Source organism: Scophthalmus maximus, chromosome 10 (assembly GCF_022379125.1).
Source record: "Scophthalmus maximus strain ysfricsl-2021 chromosome 10, ASM2237912v1, whole genome shotgun sequence".
Lineage (NCBI taxonomy): Eukaryota > Metazoa > Chordata > Actinopteri > Pleuronectiformes > Scophthalmidae > Scophthalmus > Scophthalmus maximus.
In genome coordinates, this window is record NC_061524.1 from 21970398 (window position 1) to 21989443 (window position 19046).

At 42.6% G+C, this 19046-nt stretch overlaps 1 protein-coding gene and 2 non-coding genes across 4 annotated transcripts in view; all 3 read left to right on the top strand.

The window, feature by feature from the left end:
- The first annotated feature begins 684 nt into the window (after positions 1 to 684).
- On the top strand, positions 685 to 756 carry trnap-agg. The gene has a single exon. It is a non-coding gene; the product is annotated as a tRNA-Pro (tRNA).
- A 558-nt stretch (positions 757 to 1314) lies between these two features.
- trnap-agg lies at positions 1315 to 1386 on the top strand. Its single transcript has one exon. It is a non-coding gene; the product is annotated as a tRNA-Pro (tRNA).
- Positions 1387 to 2314: 928 nt separating this feature from the next.
- The window catches only part of bbs9 (Bardet-Biedl syndrome 9), a 171393-nt gene continuing 154661 nt past the window's right edge, over positions 2315 to 19046 (top strand). For both annotated transcript variants that reach the window (XM_035608693.2, XM_035608694.2), the window contains exons 1-6: positions 2315 to 2453; positions 4612 to 4730; positions 6311 to 6461; positions 9147 to 9211; positions 9533 to 9646; positions 16699 to 16873. In XM_035608693.2, coding sequence (XP_035464586.1) covers positions 4619 to 4730; positions 6311 to 6461; positions 9147 to 9211; positions 9533 to 9646; positions 16699 to 16873 — 617 coding nt within the window. In that variant the 5' untranslated portion in view covers positions 2315 to 2453; positions 4612 to 4618. The remainder of the gene's footprint in view (positions 2454 to 4611; positions 4731 to 6310; positions 6462 to 9146; positions 9212 to 9532; positions 9647 to 16698; positions 16874 to 19046) is intronic.

Consider the following 19046-nt stretch of genomic DNA (forward strand, 5'->3'; position numbering starts at 1 on the left):
ACAAATGTTCTTAAATTTCACAATACATAGCTGTCAATGCAAAATATGATAAACACATTTCCTTTATAACAATTAGATATGCATTACATTTATACTTTTACCTAGCAGAAGAGGAAGGGAGGGCATCGGTACACACCCCCAAAAAGACTTTAATAAAAAATAAAATAATATTAAAAATGGCAATGTATCATGCTGAGTATATATGGTTTTTAATGTAGAATCAGAATTTGAATTGTGATACTGATGCCATCAGACAAACATAATGAATATATAGTTAATAGATACATTTAATTCGAGGCCAAATAATAGAGTCAGCAAAATACAAGGTGAAATGTACATTTAATTCGAGGCCAAATAATAGAGTCAGCAAAATACAAGGTGAAATGGCAGCACCTGGCAGGTGTTTTATTTTTTGTTTGTCATTGCCCCTGATTTTTTTTTTTAATCAATTTACATCAAACAGTTTTTGTTGGAGGGTTTCGGTCAGACTGTGTTTATCTGTATATTTACAAAATATATATATATATATATTTTTATTTTTATTTTTTTTCCCAGATTTGATAATTTACTTGTTGCAGTACCTAAACTGTCCTGTCGGTGGCATCAGTAACTACCCAATTCCATTAAGAACTCCTAACTACGTGGCATGCTGTCTTTTCAAGAACTATCAGTGCAACAATTTGTGGCTCGTTGGTCTAGGGGTATGATTCTCGCTTAGGGTGCGAGAGGTCCCGGGTTCAAATCCCGGACGAGCCCTACGTTTTGCGATAGAACATTATGATATATTTTAATTGTGACAACTGCAGATTACCTACAAAGCAGACCTGGCTGCAGATTTAGTCTGTGTTTGCAGCAAAAACCTCCTGGACCGACTCGTTATACACATTTTCAAACTTCAGTCTCAATATAGACTAAAAAGCATTTACCAAACAACAATAACAGCATTATACTTGGAATAAATGCCAGTTATATTCTGCATTAATCCAAAACAGTCTAATGTCATGAACATCATCAGAAAACAGGCACTTGTTTTTATGTGATACAAGAGCAACAGCTTGTTGGGTGTGTGGTCATAACAAAGTGAAGTGCGGTTACTTAAAACTGAAATGTTCTCACCTCCAATTTCTGCTGCAGTGATGATGGAGTTGCACAAAGCTGCAGGTAAGGCAGCTGCAGTACCACAAAGCTCCTCTAGATGGCGCCCATGTACCATGAGATTCTGACGTGGCGCTGCGAATATGAGAAGCAGAGAACTGCAGTCAACGTGGCATGTACAGCAAGCTTTAGAACACGTCCTGTAATCCATTTGGACATGGCTCGTTGGTCTAGGGGTATGATTCTCGCTTAGGGTGCGAGAGGTCCCGGGTTCAAATCCCGGACGAGCCCTCGACCTTTTGACGCACACCCTACAATTTATTGGTAAGTACTTATCAGAAGTTAATTGAAGTTTATACAATCAGTGCAAACTCATTTAGTAATCACAGCTAAATCGACAAAAAAAATGATATCGTCCTCACCCGATGCTGCAAGTTTGTAATCCCACAGCAAATAGGTACTTGTGGTTGTATTGTATACATTATGCAGCAATAAAATTGGTAATTACTCGCAGTACCATTTGGAAATGAGAAATTCAGATAAGGCTGTAGTAATAGACTGGTATTTCTTTCTTTTTGTCAACCACTTTAATAACTGAAGAGGAAACTTTCTAGACAAACAAAACTATTCACCACCAGGAAGCAGCTAGTACATCATAATTACAAATGAAAGTTGAAAAATAAGTTAATAGTGTTTTTTTGAAGGTGTCAGATTGGTGTAGGTCTTTATAAAAGTTCTTTGAACATTGTTTGGAGTCACTGGTCCATTTTTCCATTAATAAAATAATTTGTACCAGGTCGGTGACATCCTCGTCCATCTTGTTCCCTTCAACACAGATACAGTTGACTTTATTTTGTAATTGGACCGTTTTCTCTGTCAAGTAACTTGGAAATTATTAGGTGTGAATCCACTAGAATATTTGATATCGACTCTAGAAATCTATTTATTCCACTGAATGTAAAATGTGAACATGTTTTTATTATATTACAAATCGGCAAAAAAACAGTATCCATCATATTTTAAGTCATGTCATAAATGGAAGCTCAAACGTATTTTCCCTGGAGGCAGACTTACATCTCCGATGATATATATTCTTCATATTTCCCCCCCCCCCCCCTCAGCTGCCCTCAACAGGGAACATTTGAGTGGTCCAAAAACAACTCGTTTTCCCGTCGGCCCGTGCGCTTCCGCTTCCGCTCCTGCGCACTGCCGCCCGGCGTCTCCGTTGAGCGTCAGTGCCATGACAACAGGACGATGGCTGCAAGCGACAGGGGGAGTGTGAATGTGATTTCTGCGTGAACGAGGAGGGGGAAAACAACACTCCGCTGCTTTTACGCCCTGCGTCGTTGTGCGTGAAGGTGAGAGAAACCCGGGGACCTGTTGTGGCCGACGGAAGACAGCAGCGACGCGGTTGTTGACCTGAAAGCTAAGTGCCCAAGTGACTTAGAGAGCTAGCCAATTAGCCGGCTAAGCTAAAGTCAATTCAGCGGGCTGGGCGTTAGCTCCGAGCTAATTCACCTGTGCAAGGGTGACTCGGTTTGTTTTCTAACCTACTTTGAAGGGCTTTCAATCGCGTGTATGAGTCATTAAGGTTTCCCAGTCACAGGAGATCCCGTGTGCTGTGACACGAGTCTCCTCGGTACACAGCTGGAACCCCACAGGTGTCTGCTCACGTGCTGCGAAAGACTAAGTTGAGCACCACAGCTGATGAACGGGTTCATTTCTCCGCCTCTTCCCTGATCCGAGACTGTTCCGTCGTCGCCTTTGGCCTCAACATAAACCCGCTCACTCGTTTTGTCATTTGGTTTCCTGGATAATGTGAGATCCTTCACTCCAGCAGTACATGGCATTTGTCAAATCACCTCAAACCGAAGAGTGTCCACCGGTTATATGAGATTTTAATTTTTCTCCGTATTGCCATAGTAGCATTTGCATTGTATTAACGTTGTTGATCCCAGTGGAATGAGTTTGCCTGCACAAAAGTTGCCTGGCTTTGAGTTGTGTCCTGCTTCCGGTCATTGTTTGGGTTTTTTGCATTTGCATGGGACATGAAACGCCTGGTTTAAATACCTGAACACAAAGATATTCACAACTATTTTCTGGAGCATCAAGGAATGTACAGGAACCTGCGTTTCCCGGTGCAGGAGATGACCAGGAAGCATTGAGTTATTTCTCGAAAACCAGGATAAGGTCTGATCCAGGTTTCCTTGGAAACCAGGATATGTTGTGAACATGCACGACAGAACAACAGGGATGAGCTCCTGACATCATCCCAACCAGGATCTCAGTCTCAGAGCCAATAGCCCAAGGGCACTTCCGTAGGGGGGCAATGCCTCCCAACCTATGCCCATGGTTGAATGACACCTGTGCCAGAGGTGGTGGTGAAATAAAGAGGTTCTCTGAGTTCAAGACTCTGACATTTTTTAATCTTTGCAGAATGCAACATAAGATAGTCTGTATCATAGGGAAAAATTAGGCAAACATGTTTTTTGTCCAAGTTTTAAAGTAAATGAATTTTGATCTTATAAACATTTCTCTTATATGAAATATCTTGGTGGTAGAGGGTTTAATATTCCTTTAACGTGTATCGTAGTAGCTGTGGATAGACGGGGGGGATTTTGTGGGTCTGGATTAGCTGCCCGTTCCACCTGCTCAGCACTTAGCATGTAAGGAAAGCGGCTTGCCCCCACCCACCCCCAACTCCTCCTCACTCAGTCCTGGGATCACGTGAGAGCCTCCTGTCCCGGGCCGGCTGAGCGGATAGTGGTCCAAGCTGTCGCCACGACAGAGGCCTCGCGCTCCACCGTCGTGGTGGGACTGGCAAAATCAATTTTGGGGAGGAAATTGAATGAGAAATATTTTTGTCTTTCTTTATTACGTGCTGCTGTAGTGCTCGTAAGCACAGCCCCTAATCTCTGTGAATAGAAACAAAATAAAAGTTAACATCTCATCAGTTTTATTCTGTATATTTTCTGATACGGAAGCTTTACTCTGTGTGTCTCTGTACATCTTACAGTCGGGTAATAGTTCATCTTTAACGTATTGCTTCACTATATGTCAATGACAAATGGTATTTTACTGCACAAACTACAGAGACACAACTAAGGCTGCAACTCACGATAATTTTCATTATTGATTGATCTGTCAATTATTTTCTCAATTAATCGATTAGTTGTTTGGTCCATAAAATGGTAAAAACGATGATGTTTTGTTTTGTCCACACACACAAAGATATTCAGTTTACTGTCATAGAGGAGAAAATAAACCAGAAAATATTCACATTGGAGAAGCTGAAATCAGAAAAATGTTACTTTTTTTTTTCATAAAAACTATCTGAACTGATTAATTGATCATCAAAATATTTGCCGATTAATTTAGTAGTCGATTACTAATTGATTAATCGTTTAACTGTTGCAGCTCGAGCCACAACTCAGGTCAACATCTGTGTGCGTGAGGTTCATAGCAGAAGAAATGTAACCCCTTCCCTCCTCTTTCTTTGTGTCTTTGTCTTCTCAGAGGCAGCATGTCTCTGTTCAAAGCTCGTGATTGGTGGTCGGCAGCTCTTGGCGAGGGGGAGGAGTTTGACCAGGGATGCCTGTGTGTGGGAGACGTGGACAACAGCGGCACCGGACATGGTCAGTATGTAGTGAGGAGGCGATGCACTAACACAGTAGACAGAAAGCAGGACCTCACCAGAAATGTGCTAAGACCTTGTGGTGTGTCTCTGTTACTCTATGTGGATACACAAAGTACATGGGAGTTAAGTGTTTGTTGCTTGTGATGTACAGTATAGAAATGTGTACAAATACAATACATGAATCTCAATGGATGTTTTGGAGTAAATACAAACTCACCAGCCACAGTCAAAGTGGTGACTGGTGACAATTATGTCTACACATCCAACATGTTGAAATGCCAATTTAGGTATAATCCCAGATCCTATACGACCATTTTAGACTCAACACTTCAACCAGTTGCGACACAAAGAGCAAGTGACAGAAAAAAAATCCACAATTCAAATCATCTGATCCTATTGGCAGAGAGGAAACAAATACAGAAGCAAGTGATCAGAAAGGATGTTTTAATTGGATTTGGTTAAGTTACTTTGAATAGAACATCATGTCAGATCTCACTGATGCCCTGACATCTTATGAAGCAAAAAACAGAAAAGAAGAACCTTTGCACTTGTCCTGTAACACGGAACTCGTTTATGTACAGTAAGAGTTTTATCACTTCTTACTCTTTTCCTACAGTGGCGGAATGAAATCATTATAAATTGATTTGGACAAAAGTAGAGTGATAATATCGGCCGATATGAGGCCTTTCACAGACATATCTGTATCTGTGTTTATGTTTGCTGATTTGACAACTTTTATTTTACAAATAGACAATGCAGAAAATATACTTCTATTTTCACATTACGTAAAAAAAATTATGATTATTTTCTTAATATAATATGAAAAGTTTTATATATTTGTTTTTATTTGCGTTTTCTTGTTTATTTATAATTAGGTTCATGGTTAAACTGTAAAATATCAAGTCTCAATTTCATTTCTTTGAAATAAACATTAAAAATAATGATTAATTTCCAAAAAACAAAGCATTTCCAAAACATTACCACATTATTGGTGGCATGCTAGTACCAGTTATTTCAATATTGGGAAATTATTACATTATTGGGTTCTACAGTGTTTACATTATTAGGTTCTAACGACATCTAAGGAATCATTTCCAAATTGAAAAAAAAAAATCTATTGGAGCATATATGGAAATACAATTATTTTTTTGCACCCTAATATCGGTATTTGCCCAAAAATCCATATCACCCAGGCTCTAGACAAAGGAATCTGTCAAATCAGTGTAATGTAATATGGTGTAATGTAATGTAATGCTTATCCTTCAGACTATTGACATGACATTCACCCTGCATGGGCAGTAGTACTGTTTATGTGCAAGACACCTAGAAGTGATTCAAATATAAGCAGAACTAATAGGAAAAAAATGAAAACTATACTTTGTTCTCTGTGTTTGGATTCCATGTGTTCAACGCCCCTTCTCTTATAGTTGGATTTCTTCATTTTGCCTAGACTATTTAGTTTAGCTTGAAAGTTGCCAAATATGTGTTGATTAAAAAAGACATTTAGCTCCAATTGAGTTCCTCTTTAAGCAGCAGTGGTAATAACCTCATAACATCCATATCTTCTTCCCTCTGCAGACAAAGTGGTGGTGGGCAGCTACATGGGAATGCTGCGCATCTTCTCCCCACATACCCACAAGTCCAGTGAGGGAGGGGTAACTGACGCCCAGCTTCTGGAAGTCCAGCTGCAGAATGCCATCATCCACGTGGAAGTGGGCAAGTTTGTCTCGTAAGTAGATCTGGACCGGACAAATCGGGGCCCGGGCCAGCAGAGGGTAAGAAAGGATATGTTTTGCGGCCATGTGGTGGATTGTAGGTCATTATGTTTTAAATCCATCCTTTTTTTTGTTCCGCTTATCCGGGATTGGGTTGCGGAGGCAGCCAGCTGAGCAGGGTGTTCCAGACATGGGATATGTAGTATCTCGAGCGAGTTCTGGGTTTACCAGTCGGACATGCCCGGTTAAGGCGAGCGCCCAGGTGGTATCCTGAAAAGATGCCTTAACCACCTCGACTGACCCCTAGTAGATATCAAATTTTTGGGGAATATCTTCTGTTTGTTTTCGTCTGACAGACATTAATATCCCAGTTTTTGCTCAGCACGATGGAAACAGGCATGTTAGTGTTAAGACACTAATGGCTACTATTGGTTATATTATTGGTTTAGGTCTAAAATCAGTGACACCCCTGATTAATCAAGTGGCCTCAGATCTGTGCTCTTAGACCAGGAGCACCGATCCAGTTGCTAATCTCTCAGCTTCCCTCCAGCCTCACTGGCTGGCTGCCCGAGTGCGAGGCTTTCACTTGTGTTAGTGACTTGTAGGCCAAATTGGCATTAGCCTAATGTCCTAGCCAGGGAGCGCACTTAAATCACTGTCTCATGCATTTGGTTTGTTGCATCAAGTAGGTCCGAGGCCATTGTTGGAGAGGACTCAAAGCTTTTGAAAGAGGCATCGGTCTGAGATTTAGATTACAGGGCAGCGACTCTGTGCTCTCCGGCCACCCTGACGGCCGTATCTCTGTTTGTCACACATGTGTGCTGCTGCTGCCCGGGGATTGATTAATCACAGGCCTTTCTCTGACCTTCCGTGAATTATAAGCATTCATATTATAGCTTATAATATAGCCTTACTTTAAACTGCCAGGCAGAAACACCCATTCATAACTCATCACACCGCTTTGTCATTCATAGCAAAACCATCCCCGCTGCGACTCACCACCACATTAAGATGGCTTTTTTCTGCTGCTGTGCATGCTAACCCCCAAAACCACCATGTCAGGAGTTTCTCCCCCTCCTCGTGATTTATCATGATCTATCAGCCACTCAGCGGTCCAAACATAGTTCTGCTCATAATATCAGGCTAACCACTGAGTTGCTAGCATAGTTGTCACAACCCAGTGGCCCTGTCTGGCTTTGCTATTGCATTACATGATTGGATATTAAGAGCTGACCCCTCTGAGTCAAGTGCAATGTGCAAATCGCTTCCAGAGAAAATGAACAGTTTTGCAGCGAAGATAATTCAGCGAAGATAATTCAGTGACGCTACTACTCTGCATCATAAGGGGCATCTCGCCAGGACGCCTCTCCGGCACCTTCTTTTTGGAGAGTTACTAGGAGGAGACCTAGAGGTAGAATCAGAACTCGCTTGAGGGGCTACATATCCCATCTGTCCTGGGAACGCCTCGGGATCCCCCAGGAAGGAGCAGCCGGCTGCCGTTATTGTTTGTTGAGTTGAGAGCGTGCGCAGTTCGACTTTAAAACAGACAGCGAGTTAGACATAAACACTTATCTTATCAATTAAGCTGGGCTGGTATTTGAACCCCATAACCCTTCAGTGGTGCTGCCTTACATTAACCATTGATCTGAACACTGAACCACTGCAGCTGCACAGGAACCTCCCGGAAAGTGAGCTTTCTGGCAACCGCTTTGGTGGTTCGCCTCGAGGGCTTCCCATATCATCACGCCGGGAGCAGGATCCAACTATATCAGGCTATTTTGAAGACGTTGTGTTTAGATACCTGCGGTTTTCAGCACAGCATTTTTCAGGAGCACGTTGTAAATATTGTCAGGGCAGACCAATGGTGGGCAGATGGCGAAAGGTTTTGTTTCAGCGCGGACTTGCGTGGTTATTTTGTCAATCAAGAAAGAAACTTGTGGCATCCAGTTTTCTCCTACCTTGTTGTTCTTCTCTGAACAAACATTACAACAGTGGTTGGAAGCTCCCAAGACAGCATCTGTCCCGGGTCAAAAGAAAGTGGACAGATTCTCTTCTCTGCGTGTTTGCGGTGAATTAAATAAGTGAAAATCTAGGATCAGCATCAATTAGGCCATCATTTTCACCCCAGCCATTACCCATTTAAAATAATCCAGCAGATGTTGCAGTACAGTAATAATACTATTTAGAGTTAAAATATGACAGAAGCTTCTAGCTGAGAACATGAGTTCAACCACAGTTCTGACTCTAAACTAAACTCTAACGTCTGCATCATAATGAACAAGACATTGGCACACAAAGTGAACCTGTGTCTGTCCTCTTGGTTCTCAAATTACTGACTTACAGCCTGACCAGTGGCTGGATGTTTGAGGCCAACGCTGAGTTTAGATATATCGGACAATATTCTTTAGAATATATATATGTGTGTACTGCAGGTGGGTAGGTTGTTGGTCCATTGGTAATGGAGGTGAAAGGTTTTCCTGTGCAAAAAAATAACTAAAGTTTAATCTACCTATGTTTTTTCACAACTTCTAAATTATCTTAAGCATCTTTTCCTGCGTTATGTTGTACTATCATATCGGCCGATGAAGGCTTATCAATATATCGGTCAGTCTCTTCCCTCACTATAAATGTTGTTGGTGATGTTCGCACTGTGGCTGTGTGTTGGTTGTCATGTGACAGAGTCTCTGTTCTCCGATCAGGTGTTCTGAGCTTCTTCACCTTGCTGTTCTCCATCCCAGGAAACTGTCTGTCTACTCTGTTTCAGGTACAGCACACGCATGCACACACACACTAAATGCCCCCCCCCCTTTGTTTCTCATAAATTGTCACACTTGTGTGTTGTATGATTTGTTTTCATCATTGTTTTCATCATTCATTTTTACCAAGAGAAACTTTCACCGTCAAAAACATCACACAGGCCTTTGCATGTGTGTGTGTGTGTGTGTGTGTGTGTGTGTGTGTGTGTGTGTGTGTGTGTGTGTGTGTGTGTGTGTGTGTGTGTGTGTGTGTGTGTGTGTGTGTGTGTGTGTGTGTGTGTGTGTGTGTGTGTGTGTGTGTGTGTGTGTCTGTGTGTCTGTGAGATCAGGCACAGCAGGGAACGTGGAGCACGGTGACCAGTACCAGTTGAAGCTGGTTTATGAACACAACCTGAAGAGAACGGCCTGCAACATGACTTATGGCACCTTTGGAGGAGTTACAGGTACGTCTGGCTACTTGTTACCAGATCACTGCGTCAATGTTCGGGTGAAAACACAGCCAACATCTCGGAGATGAAAACGTCTCTTTGGCATTCCTAAAATAAAACCGTCTCTGTGTTAGAGGGCGTTGTTGAGAGATGTTAAACAATCATACATGACTGTTAGTACATAATTCAATCTCTTGGTAACACTGTAGACAGTCACACACAGATCGCCAACAGCAAAGTACATTTCAGCTGTTTTCAGACATGAACTCCAGAAAATTCTTCTTTCATTCTCAGAAAAGAGTCAGGAGAAGTTCGTTCAGGAAAATGTCCGCACTTCAGTGCACGTCTGAAGGCAGCTTATACTGTATGTCCTGTGGCTGGTAGAAGAAAGTGCTTTTACCAGAACTGTGTGTGTTCTCCTAGGTGTGTATCTTGGTGAGGACCATATTAACATTTTTGCCAAGTGAGAACAGCTTGGTTTGTCTCTACTGTGGGCTGGACTTTGGATTTAGGGTTAAGATTAGAGGGTTTATTTAGGAATTTAATTGTGATGTTTTAAGTCTGGGTTTGGGGCAAAGGAAAGCCTGATGTCAGTGAGGGTCCTCATAAGTATAGAGGTACACACATTTGTGTGTTTGAATGAGTGAACATCTGTGCATGTGCCTTGGCAAAAGTGGTAAATTGGCTGCTCTGGACAAATACATAAAACTATAAATGTCTGTAAAAGGAGCAAAGGATGGAAAGGGAGAGCGAGCGAGGGGTCACAGAGCTACTCTCTCTACCGTCATTCAGGCTTTTTGGAAAAACCAAGTAGGGGAAAGCCCTTGAGTAGTCGGCATCCAAGAAAAACACACACACACACACACACACACACACACACACACACACACACACACACACACAGGGGGAACCCCCTTTAAAGCAGAGAAAATGACATTTCCAAATAAAGGCTGTATTGTCAAGGTGTGTGTGTGTATGTATGTCTGTGTGTGTGTGTGTGTGTGTGTTGCCAGGCATCGTGGATCCTTCATTCATTCCATGTTTAGAAAGTGTGTGTGTGTTTGATTGATAGATAGAACAGCGTGGGCCTCTTCTCAGTGCACGTGTACAGTGAGAGTCCATGAACCTGTAACGTTAAATGTCACTGCTGTAATGAATTGTGGGGTGTCTATTTCTCCTTTCCTTTTGCCTAGGAAAGTCCAGTGTACCCTATGCTGAAGGAGATAGGAAAGGAATCATCAAAGTACCTTTACTTAACATTTGGAGAATCCAAACAGCTCTTATCATGGTTGACGATCAAATACTTTCGGGTCACGTCAAGATTTAGGAAACTTCCAAGACCAATTTGACAATTTGACCGTACCCCTGTATTCTTATCTTAGCTCCTTTCCCCCTTCCCTGCCCTTCTCTTTTATCTCCTCTCCTCTCCACTAGATGTCAGTGTAGGTCTGTGAATGAACACACCGTATCCTGTGTAGCAGGGAAAGTCCCATTTATCCATCTGAGTCCTCTTCTCAGAGGATTGAGAGTTCAGCTACAGTCCGGCTTCTCTGGTGTCCGGGTGGAGTTTTGCTCCAAGACACTTCAACAGAACAGGTTTAGAAAAGTTCTGCACATGACAATATTACTAACATTTGAATGTTTTTAAGACTTTTATTTTAGGGTTAAACTCTTGGTAATTTACCCAGTTAGTCAACTTTTTTTTCTTTGGATGACTAGGGTTAAAAGGAAGCGTTGCACTGACGAAGAAGAGAGAGAAAATTACTCCAGCAGAAAATTAACAGTAAAAATGATAAGTAAAAGCATCAGTTTACAGACTTTAAAGTAACCTGCTGCAGTGTTTCAGCTTCAAACCCAGAATTATGTGCCCAGTCGTCTCGGCCGTTCACTCAAGTTTTTTGGGATCATCTTAGCCCGGGAAGCTGCTTGCTGTTTCCTCAGTTTCACACATGTTACACGAAAATGAGCTGATCTCGCGGTACACACACACACACACACACACACACACACACACACACACACACACACACACACACACACACACACACACACACACACACACACACACATACATACACACACACACACACACAATGATTTGCAGACACACTGTATGCAAAAGTGAATATTCATGTACAAATACAGAAATATACCCATCCACAAAGAAACACATGCTCACACTTTTTTTGTGCGTTGGTTTACGGAGCACAGAGTGATGGTCACAGTTCTGAGGCCAGACCAACTCGGTGTCCCAATATTTAGTTTCATGTGTGTGTGTGTGTGTGTGTGTGTGTGTGTGTGTGTGTGTGTGTGTGTGTGTGTGTGTGTGTGTGTGTGTGTGTGTGTGTGTGTGTGTGTGTGTGTGTGTGTGTGTGTGTGTGTGTGTGTGTGTGTGTGTGTGTCTGGGGGATGTGTCTATAATAGCAGCCATTTAGCAGTGCTGTAGGCGCTGTACTAATACTGCTCTAATAGCTGGACTGCCTTTGGGTTTGGGTCACATTCAGGCCACACACACACACACACGCACACACACACACACACGCACACACACGCACACACACACGCACACACACGCACACACACACACACACAAACACACACCCTTATCCACAAGGACTCACGCATTCACATGTTCCTACACTCTCTCTGTCTTTCTCACACAAGCTCCCTCACCCACACACTCTCACTCACTCGCACATACACACTCTTACGGCGAGGTGAGGCCCCGCCCACTGCAGCGTGAGGCCAGCCTCTGTGCTTTGTTGGCCGCTCATGTGCGCTTGTTCAACATGTCTTATTAATGACGCTAATACAGGCCTGTTTCCTCTGCTGTGTCTGAGCGCCGGCGCTCTCATACTGGGCTCTTTGACACTTTATACCTGGGTGTGGGTGTGTGGAATTACACGTGCACAGTTGCTGTTATGGCATAGCCTGGCTCTAATTTTCGCTATGCAGCGTTTCTCTTATTACTGATGATGCAGCACCATGTCAAGCTGTCTCAGAGCATGTTGTTTTGACCTGCGCTCTGGTCTGCAAGGTGGGAAATGAACACCAAACCCCTGAGGAATCCACTAAAGTGTTTTTTCTGGGAGGAGGGAGCGCTCCTTAGGTATCCTACTGTTTTTGGAGTCCTTTTCTTTCCGATGAAGAACAACTGGTGAAACCTGAAATTGGCTTTAATGTTTGTTGCTTCTAATTGACACCACAGGCGCCTGTGCCCAGTTTTGATTTGCTGTCCTTGGATACATTAGTGCCTGGCCAGATCTGAAACATTTCCTCTAACGAAGTGCTTAATTTGGTATACTAACATGGAAAATGGTGGCAAAGTTCTGTGATTGATCATTTCGATAGTTCAGTAAGTTAGTTGCAAAGTGTATTCTTCAAATGTGTTTAATTGAATGCTTACTAGTCGACTAATTGAACCTTTTTTTAATGACGAAAAGAAACCTGATTTCCATAGTCATGCATTTAACCAGGGTCGACGATTTCCAAGTGTAACAACAGAAATATTAATATTATTTTTAAATTGATCAGTTCTTTCCTGGAAAAGTGTCCTGAGAATCATCGTATGCTATGATGTCTTGAAAACCGAATGGAAAACTCTCTCCAAGAGGAGACAGAATATTTCTATCTGAGCCAACGTAAGCATTAACAGCTGCTTACTTATCAATCAAAAAAAGGTGCGAGTTCAACTTCAAAAATTCCCGTACTCGCCGAGAGATTTCTCCAGCGCTGGAAAGCAACACCAAAAGCTAACTCTAGTTTTAATTCTATCTCCAACCGCCTTTTCACTTCAGCATGCTAACCAGCTAACCCCAGCCCAGATGGCCTGTTTTTCCAATATCAGTTGTGTCCCAATTCAGGGGCTGCCCCATTCGGAATACGTGGACGACGCAGGTCACCCGCCTTAGTCCATTGTGAACCACAATGAGATGGTCGGGTCTATGGCGGATTTTCTATTTGCCATCACCAGCGTTTTGAGCTGCAGATGTCCACGGTTTAAAAGTTTGTCACCGGCTACAATGAGTCCTGGGATAGGTTGGGCTGGGAAGGATCCACCCGTTGGACCCTTTGTTATTCAGGAATGGTGTTGGCCGCATTTGAAGGAGCCTTCGAAATGTGACAGCTGAGTCACGCCACTGTGACACAGCTATCGAGTCACTGCTCAGAGGACGTGATATCCTCTGGTCTAAGCGTAATAATGGCTGAAGCTCTTAGCCGGAGACCCCTCACCTCCACCAGCTACGTTTGGTGGCAGAGGAAACCAAAGAGTCACAAAACATGTTGCCATTTACGACCAATTACTGTTTACGGCCGCGTAAATCAGCTGAAAGTAATTTAATGTCTGTTTCTTTTTTTACCCTACAAACACGAGACAAATCAGAACCAGGATACGAGAGGAAGAAGAAAAGTAAAATCATATCCAGAACTAAAATGATAACTTTAGTGCTTCAGGACACAATCGACATTACAGCTGGCTAGGGGTTGTGTGCTTCCACAGATTTTCCACATCACACGGTAACACAAATGGCACCAGGAAGTCACGACTGAAGAGGACGTGTTTGATTTCCAAGACAGACTTCATCTGTTTTTCAAATAGGTTATCCTTTTACCTGATGCAGTTGACAGAACACACACACACACACACACACACCTACACACACACACACACACCTACACACACCTACACACACACACACACACACACAAACACACACACACACACCTACACACACACACACACACACACACACACACACACACACACACACACACACACACACACACACACACCCACACCCCGAACTCGATCATGGGAATAAAATCCATCACCATAACCTTGTAATCAAACATTGTGTTAAACACACCTGCACTCACAGGGTGTTGTCTGCAGCGAGAGAGATCATGTCCTTGAGTGTGTTAGTGGCCACCCTGCACTCCGCTCATCACTCAAACACACACTTGTTTACACAGGATAGGTGTGTCGGAGTGTGCGGCATTTTCTTTTAAATCCTTGGTGATAGATGTCGAGTGTGCGCGCATGAGTGTGTGTATGTGTCAGTGTGTTGCACTGTAGGTGGTTGTCTCCCTGACCTCTAGTTGATGCCAGTGTGACTTTTAATAGCACATTGAGGCCTAATTATAGTTCTCTGGTCGCACAGTCCCACTGCTTTATGGCCTTGTGTGTGTTTCCGTGTGTTAGGGCTTAGTGTGCCCTAAATCAGGCCTTTCCCAACAAACACACAACGTTGCACACTTTTATACCCAGAGCCTGCGTGTGTGTGTGTGCGTGTGTGTGTGTGTGTGTGTGTGCGTGCGTGTGTGTGTGTGTGTGTGTGTGTGTGTGTGTGTGTGTGTGTGCGCGTGTGCGTGTGCGCATGCGCGTGTAGGTGTGTGTGTTTGTGTGTGTGTGTGTGTGTGTGTGTAGGTGTGTAGGTGTTAATGGAGATATCAGATTCAGCCAGAGGGAGAAACACACCTCGCAGCACAACACGTCTTCATGGCTGAAATGAAACAGAAGCCACGAATATCATTCAGGATCACTGGTACCTGTATTAAAAAAAAAGAAGTTTAAAACTCCCGGCTGTCATAAAGCCGAATGTGTGTAACCCAAATATCCCAGTACCCTTTTGGCCAGCACTTATTCCGCTTATACACATTTTAAATTCCTCCTGCTGCCTAAAAAAACCAGACTTTATGAACTTCAGCTGGATTTATTTAATTTTACTTGTTTACACTGTCGCAGAAAAAAGGCACAGGAATGTAGGTAAAAAAAAAAGAAGCTTCGGTGCTGTATGCTTCAAATGAGATGGTTGTTCGCTGCACCATCTGACCTGTTTATACAGAACCTGTCTGGAATGAAGGGGTTAAAAGCCATTAGTCACAGACGGGGACGAGAAATCGTACAAATGTGGATAACGGAGCAGAATTTCAGCCCCCAAAAGACGTTTGCTGCTTTGCACTTTGTTGTTCACATGAAATGGAACTGAATTGTTGTGCAGAGTTAAAAAAGAGAGGTTGGGACGAAAGCCATGTGAAGTCTGAATGATTGTGATAATTAGAGGACTTTTGGGGGCCGATTTCAACATAAAGGAGTAAAAAAATTTCTGAGTGATTTCTATGATGTCATTCTCAAACCTTTATGACAAAAAAAATAAATTGAAGCTTGATATTTTACATTTCAACCATAAACTTAATATATATATATATATATATATATATATATATATATATATATATATATATATATATATATAAAGAACTTGAATTAATTAATTATTTTTTACGTAAAATTCAAACACAATGCACATCTTTTCTATATTGTTAATTCCGTGAATTAAACGTTTTCAAATCAAACATAAACGTGTGTGAAAGCTGATATCGGCCGATATTATTGGCCAAACGATCAATCGATCAGGCTCGAGAGAAAATTCGATTTAAAACCCACCCATTCATATCAAAGTATGGATTTGAGCATATGAGAGAATTTCATTCTCGTTGAAGAACAATCACTTTTTCCGGCGTCAACAAGCCACTTTTTATTTCAAGTAAAGTCACTACATGCTACATAAAAGTAAAATTGTTAAAAAAAATAAGCAATGAAAGAACCAAACATCTACGGAAACTAGTAAGAGACTAGACAAAGGCCAGTTAATACATTAGTTGTCAGTTGCCTTTTTTAAAGGCATCAACAGAGGCCCTAGATGTTATGTCTGTGAACAGGTGTTCCACTGTGTCAGAACCAGGACTTAAAACTACAGATGAGCCCTGGTCAGAAGACCTCGGTGACCTATTGTACAGTGCCTGGCCATGCGGTGCTCTGTATGTTAAAACAAGAATCCTGATCTTAAGGGGAAGCCGGTGTAAGGGATGTAGGATGGGTGTGATGTGGGTCGTCTTGCTGGATCTGCTCAGGAGACTCACCAGACTCTGGACCACAGGGAGTTACAGTCAAAATTCCATGTTGTCTGTTCTTTAATATATTATAAATACCAACAGTATGTGAGTGTTTAAGGTCTTTGTGGGATTTGAGTAACTGAACCATCTCCTTGGCCCCCCCCAATCAGGTCACCACTCCCTGTGTATCCAGTCTATGGACGGGATGCTGATGTTCTTCGAGCAGGACAGTTACTCCTTTGGCAGGTTCCTCCCTGAATTCCTGCTGCCCGGCCCACTGGTCTACAACAGCAGAACAGACAGCTTCCTCACCGTGTCCTCCGCACGCCAGCTGGATAGCTACAAGTAAGTTTTTTCATCCTAAAATAATATCAGGGTTTTCCCTAAGTTTTCAGAGGATTAAGGTTCTGTTCGAAAGGTTCCCTTCGTTAGCTGAAATTGTGATCGGAGACACCGGCAACGTTCCAATATTGTCCTATATACCTAATCAGCGTGCCAAATTTCATTAACATCTTACTTTCAAAACAAGGAGCCATGAAAACTTTTGCTGACAGAAACACCTGCAGTGTATTTTAGACCTTGTTTGATCCGTGTTGGTTGACGCACATTTACACAAATATGTGCACATCACTTTACAAGAACGTATTGGTTGGTTGTAGCAGCTATGACTAGTGAGCGACCGATATATCGGCCGGCCGATAATATCGGCCGATGTTTGCGTTTTTTCCGTGTGTCGGCATTGGCCGATGCGCGGCTGCTAGGTTCGCCGATAGTTTTTCCCGGCATTATTTAAAGACAGGCGTCTTTGTTCTGCCTCACCTGTTTTTACTATTTGTTAAATATTGTTTTTTCAAGTTCAATAAATCCTTTTTTTAAATTGGCATCGGCCCTAAAAAATCCGTATCGGTCGATCCCTAGCTATGACTCTATTCGAGGTTTATCTAATTCACGGTCAGCTGGTTATTATCAGCTGGTCATAGTTATTGACTAAAGCTTCAACATCTTAAGGCCATCTGCTCTCGCTCCATCGCTCGTCTGGATGGACCAAAACAGACACACACATTGTTTGATCGGAAAGTACCTCACTTTAATTTAAGCACACGCACACTTCCCCAGTTCCCCCCCGGCTGAGGCATGGAGAGCTTTTAGAAGTCTTACAGACTGCGTGGGTGCACAGTATGTGTGTGTGTGTGTGTGTGTGTGTGTGTGTGTGTGTAGTTTTTCTCTCCCAGCTGTTTGTTATCTGGGTGCCCCCCCCCTCTCTCCACCAGTATCAAGAGATTCTCCAGACTAGTTATCACTGTGGAAACGCTGACTTCACACACAAACACACACTGTAGTGTAATTATATGGAACGCAGACACTGAGAACCTTTACATACACAACAACACTGCATTACTAATAACTACAAGCTTGTTATTTCCATAACAGTGTGTGGTGTCTAACCTGATGTCCATGTAATATTGGGCCCTCACTGAGCCTGTTGCGTTCAATTTGTAAATAGGCTGTTTGTCTGGTGACCTCTGGCATCTCTGCTGTGCTCACTTAAAAATTGTTACATTGCGATACTGGCACGGGTTTGGCCGCAAGATCACTGTAAAACACAACCCGTGAATATCCGCCCGTTCTCTGTCCTAAGTGATGTCAGGGGGATCTCAACGCTAGTTTGTTTTGGTGACATTGCATCACTTGAATATTTCGCTCAAGTTCAAATATTTCAGCTCGAGTCTGTGAAGCGAATGATGCCATTTCACCGATCATATTCACATCTTCAGAAAAAGTTGATTTGCGAAACTTTCAGACAAGCAGCCACGAAGGAGCACTGGTTTACTTTACAGATGTATATACATATATATATATATATATAATCAGATGACAGGGCGAGGGTTTCGCTGACTTTTATACATTTAACATCAGATGACTGGTCGAACTGTTCTGCCTTGCTCAGTTTATTTAGCTTGTTGGACCTTCTCCTGCCCTGATGAATGAGAGCTTGATTTCATTCGCTGTGTGTGTGTGTGTGTTTGTGTGTGTGTGTGTTGGCGTCAGCTTTGACATTTTAGTTAGTGTTTATCCCGACACTGGGAGGGCATATGCATGTAGTGTGTGTGTGTGTGCAGTGTGTATGTGCAGTTTATGCTTGTGTGATGTATATGATGAAGGCAAACAAGTGAATTTTTTGGTGGATTTCTTCAGAGAGATCGTCTTTCATACAAATGAGACGACTGTTTCCTCAACCGCAGTGTCCTAAACTCTGCATGATGACGGATTCTGCCTATACACATACACACACACACACACACACTACCAGAACTCGTTCCATGTGTGTAAGAGAGCAAAACATACAACTGAAAACACTTTAAAATAGCAAACAAAGAAAAACACTCCCAAATGTACAATATGTTACAGCCAACTGTGTGTGTGTGTGTGTGTGTGTGTGTGTGTGTGTGTGTGTGTGTGTGTGTGTGTGTGTGTGTGTGTGTGTGTGTGTGTGTGTGTGTGTGTGTGTGTGTGTGTG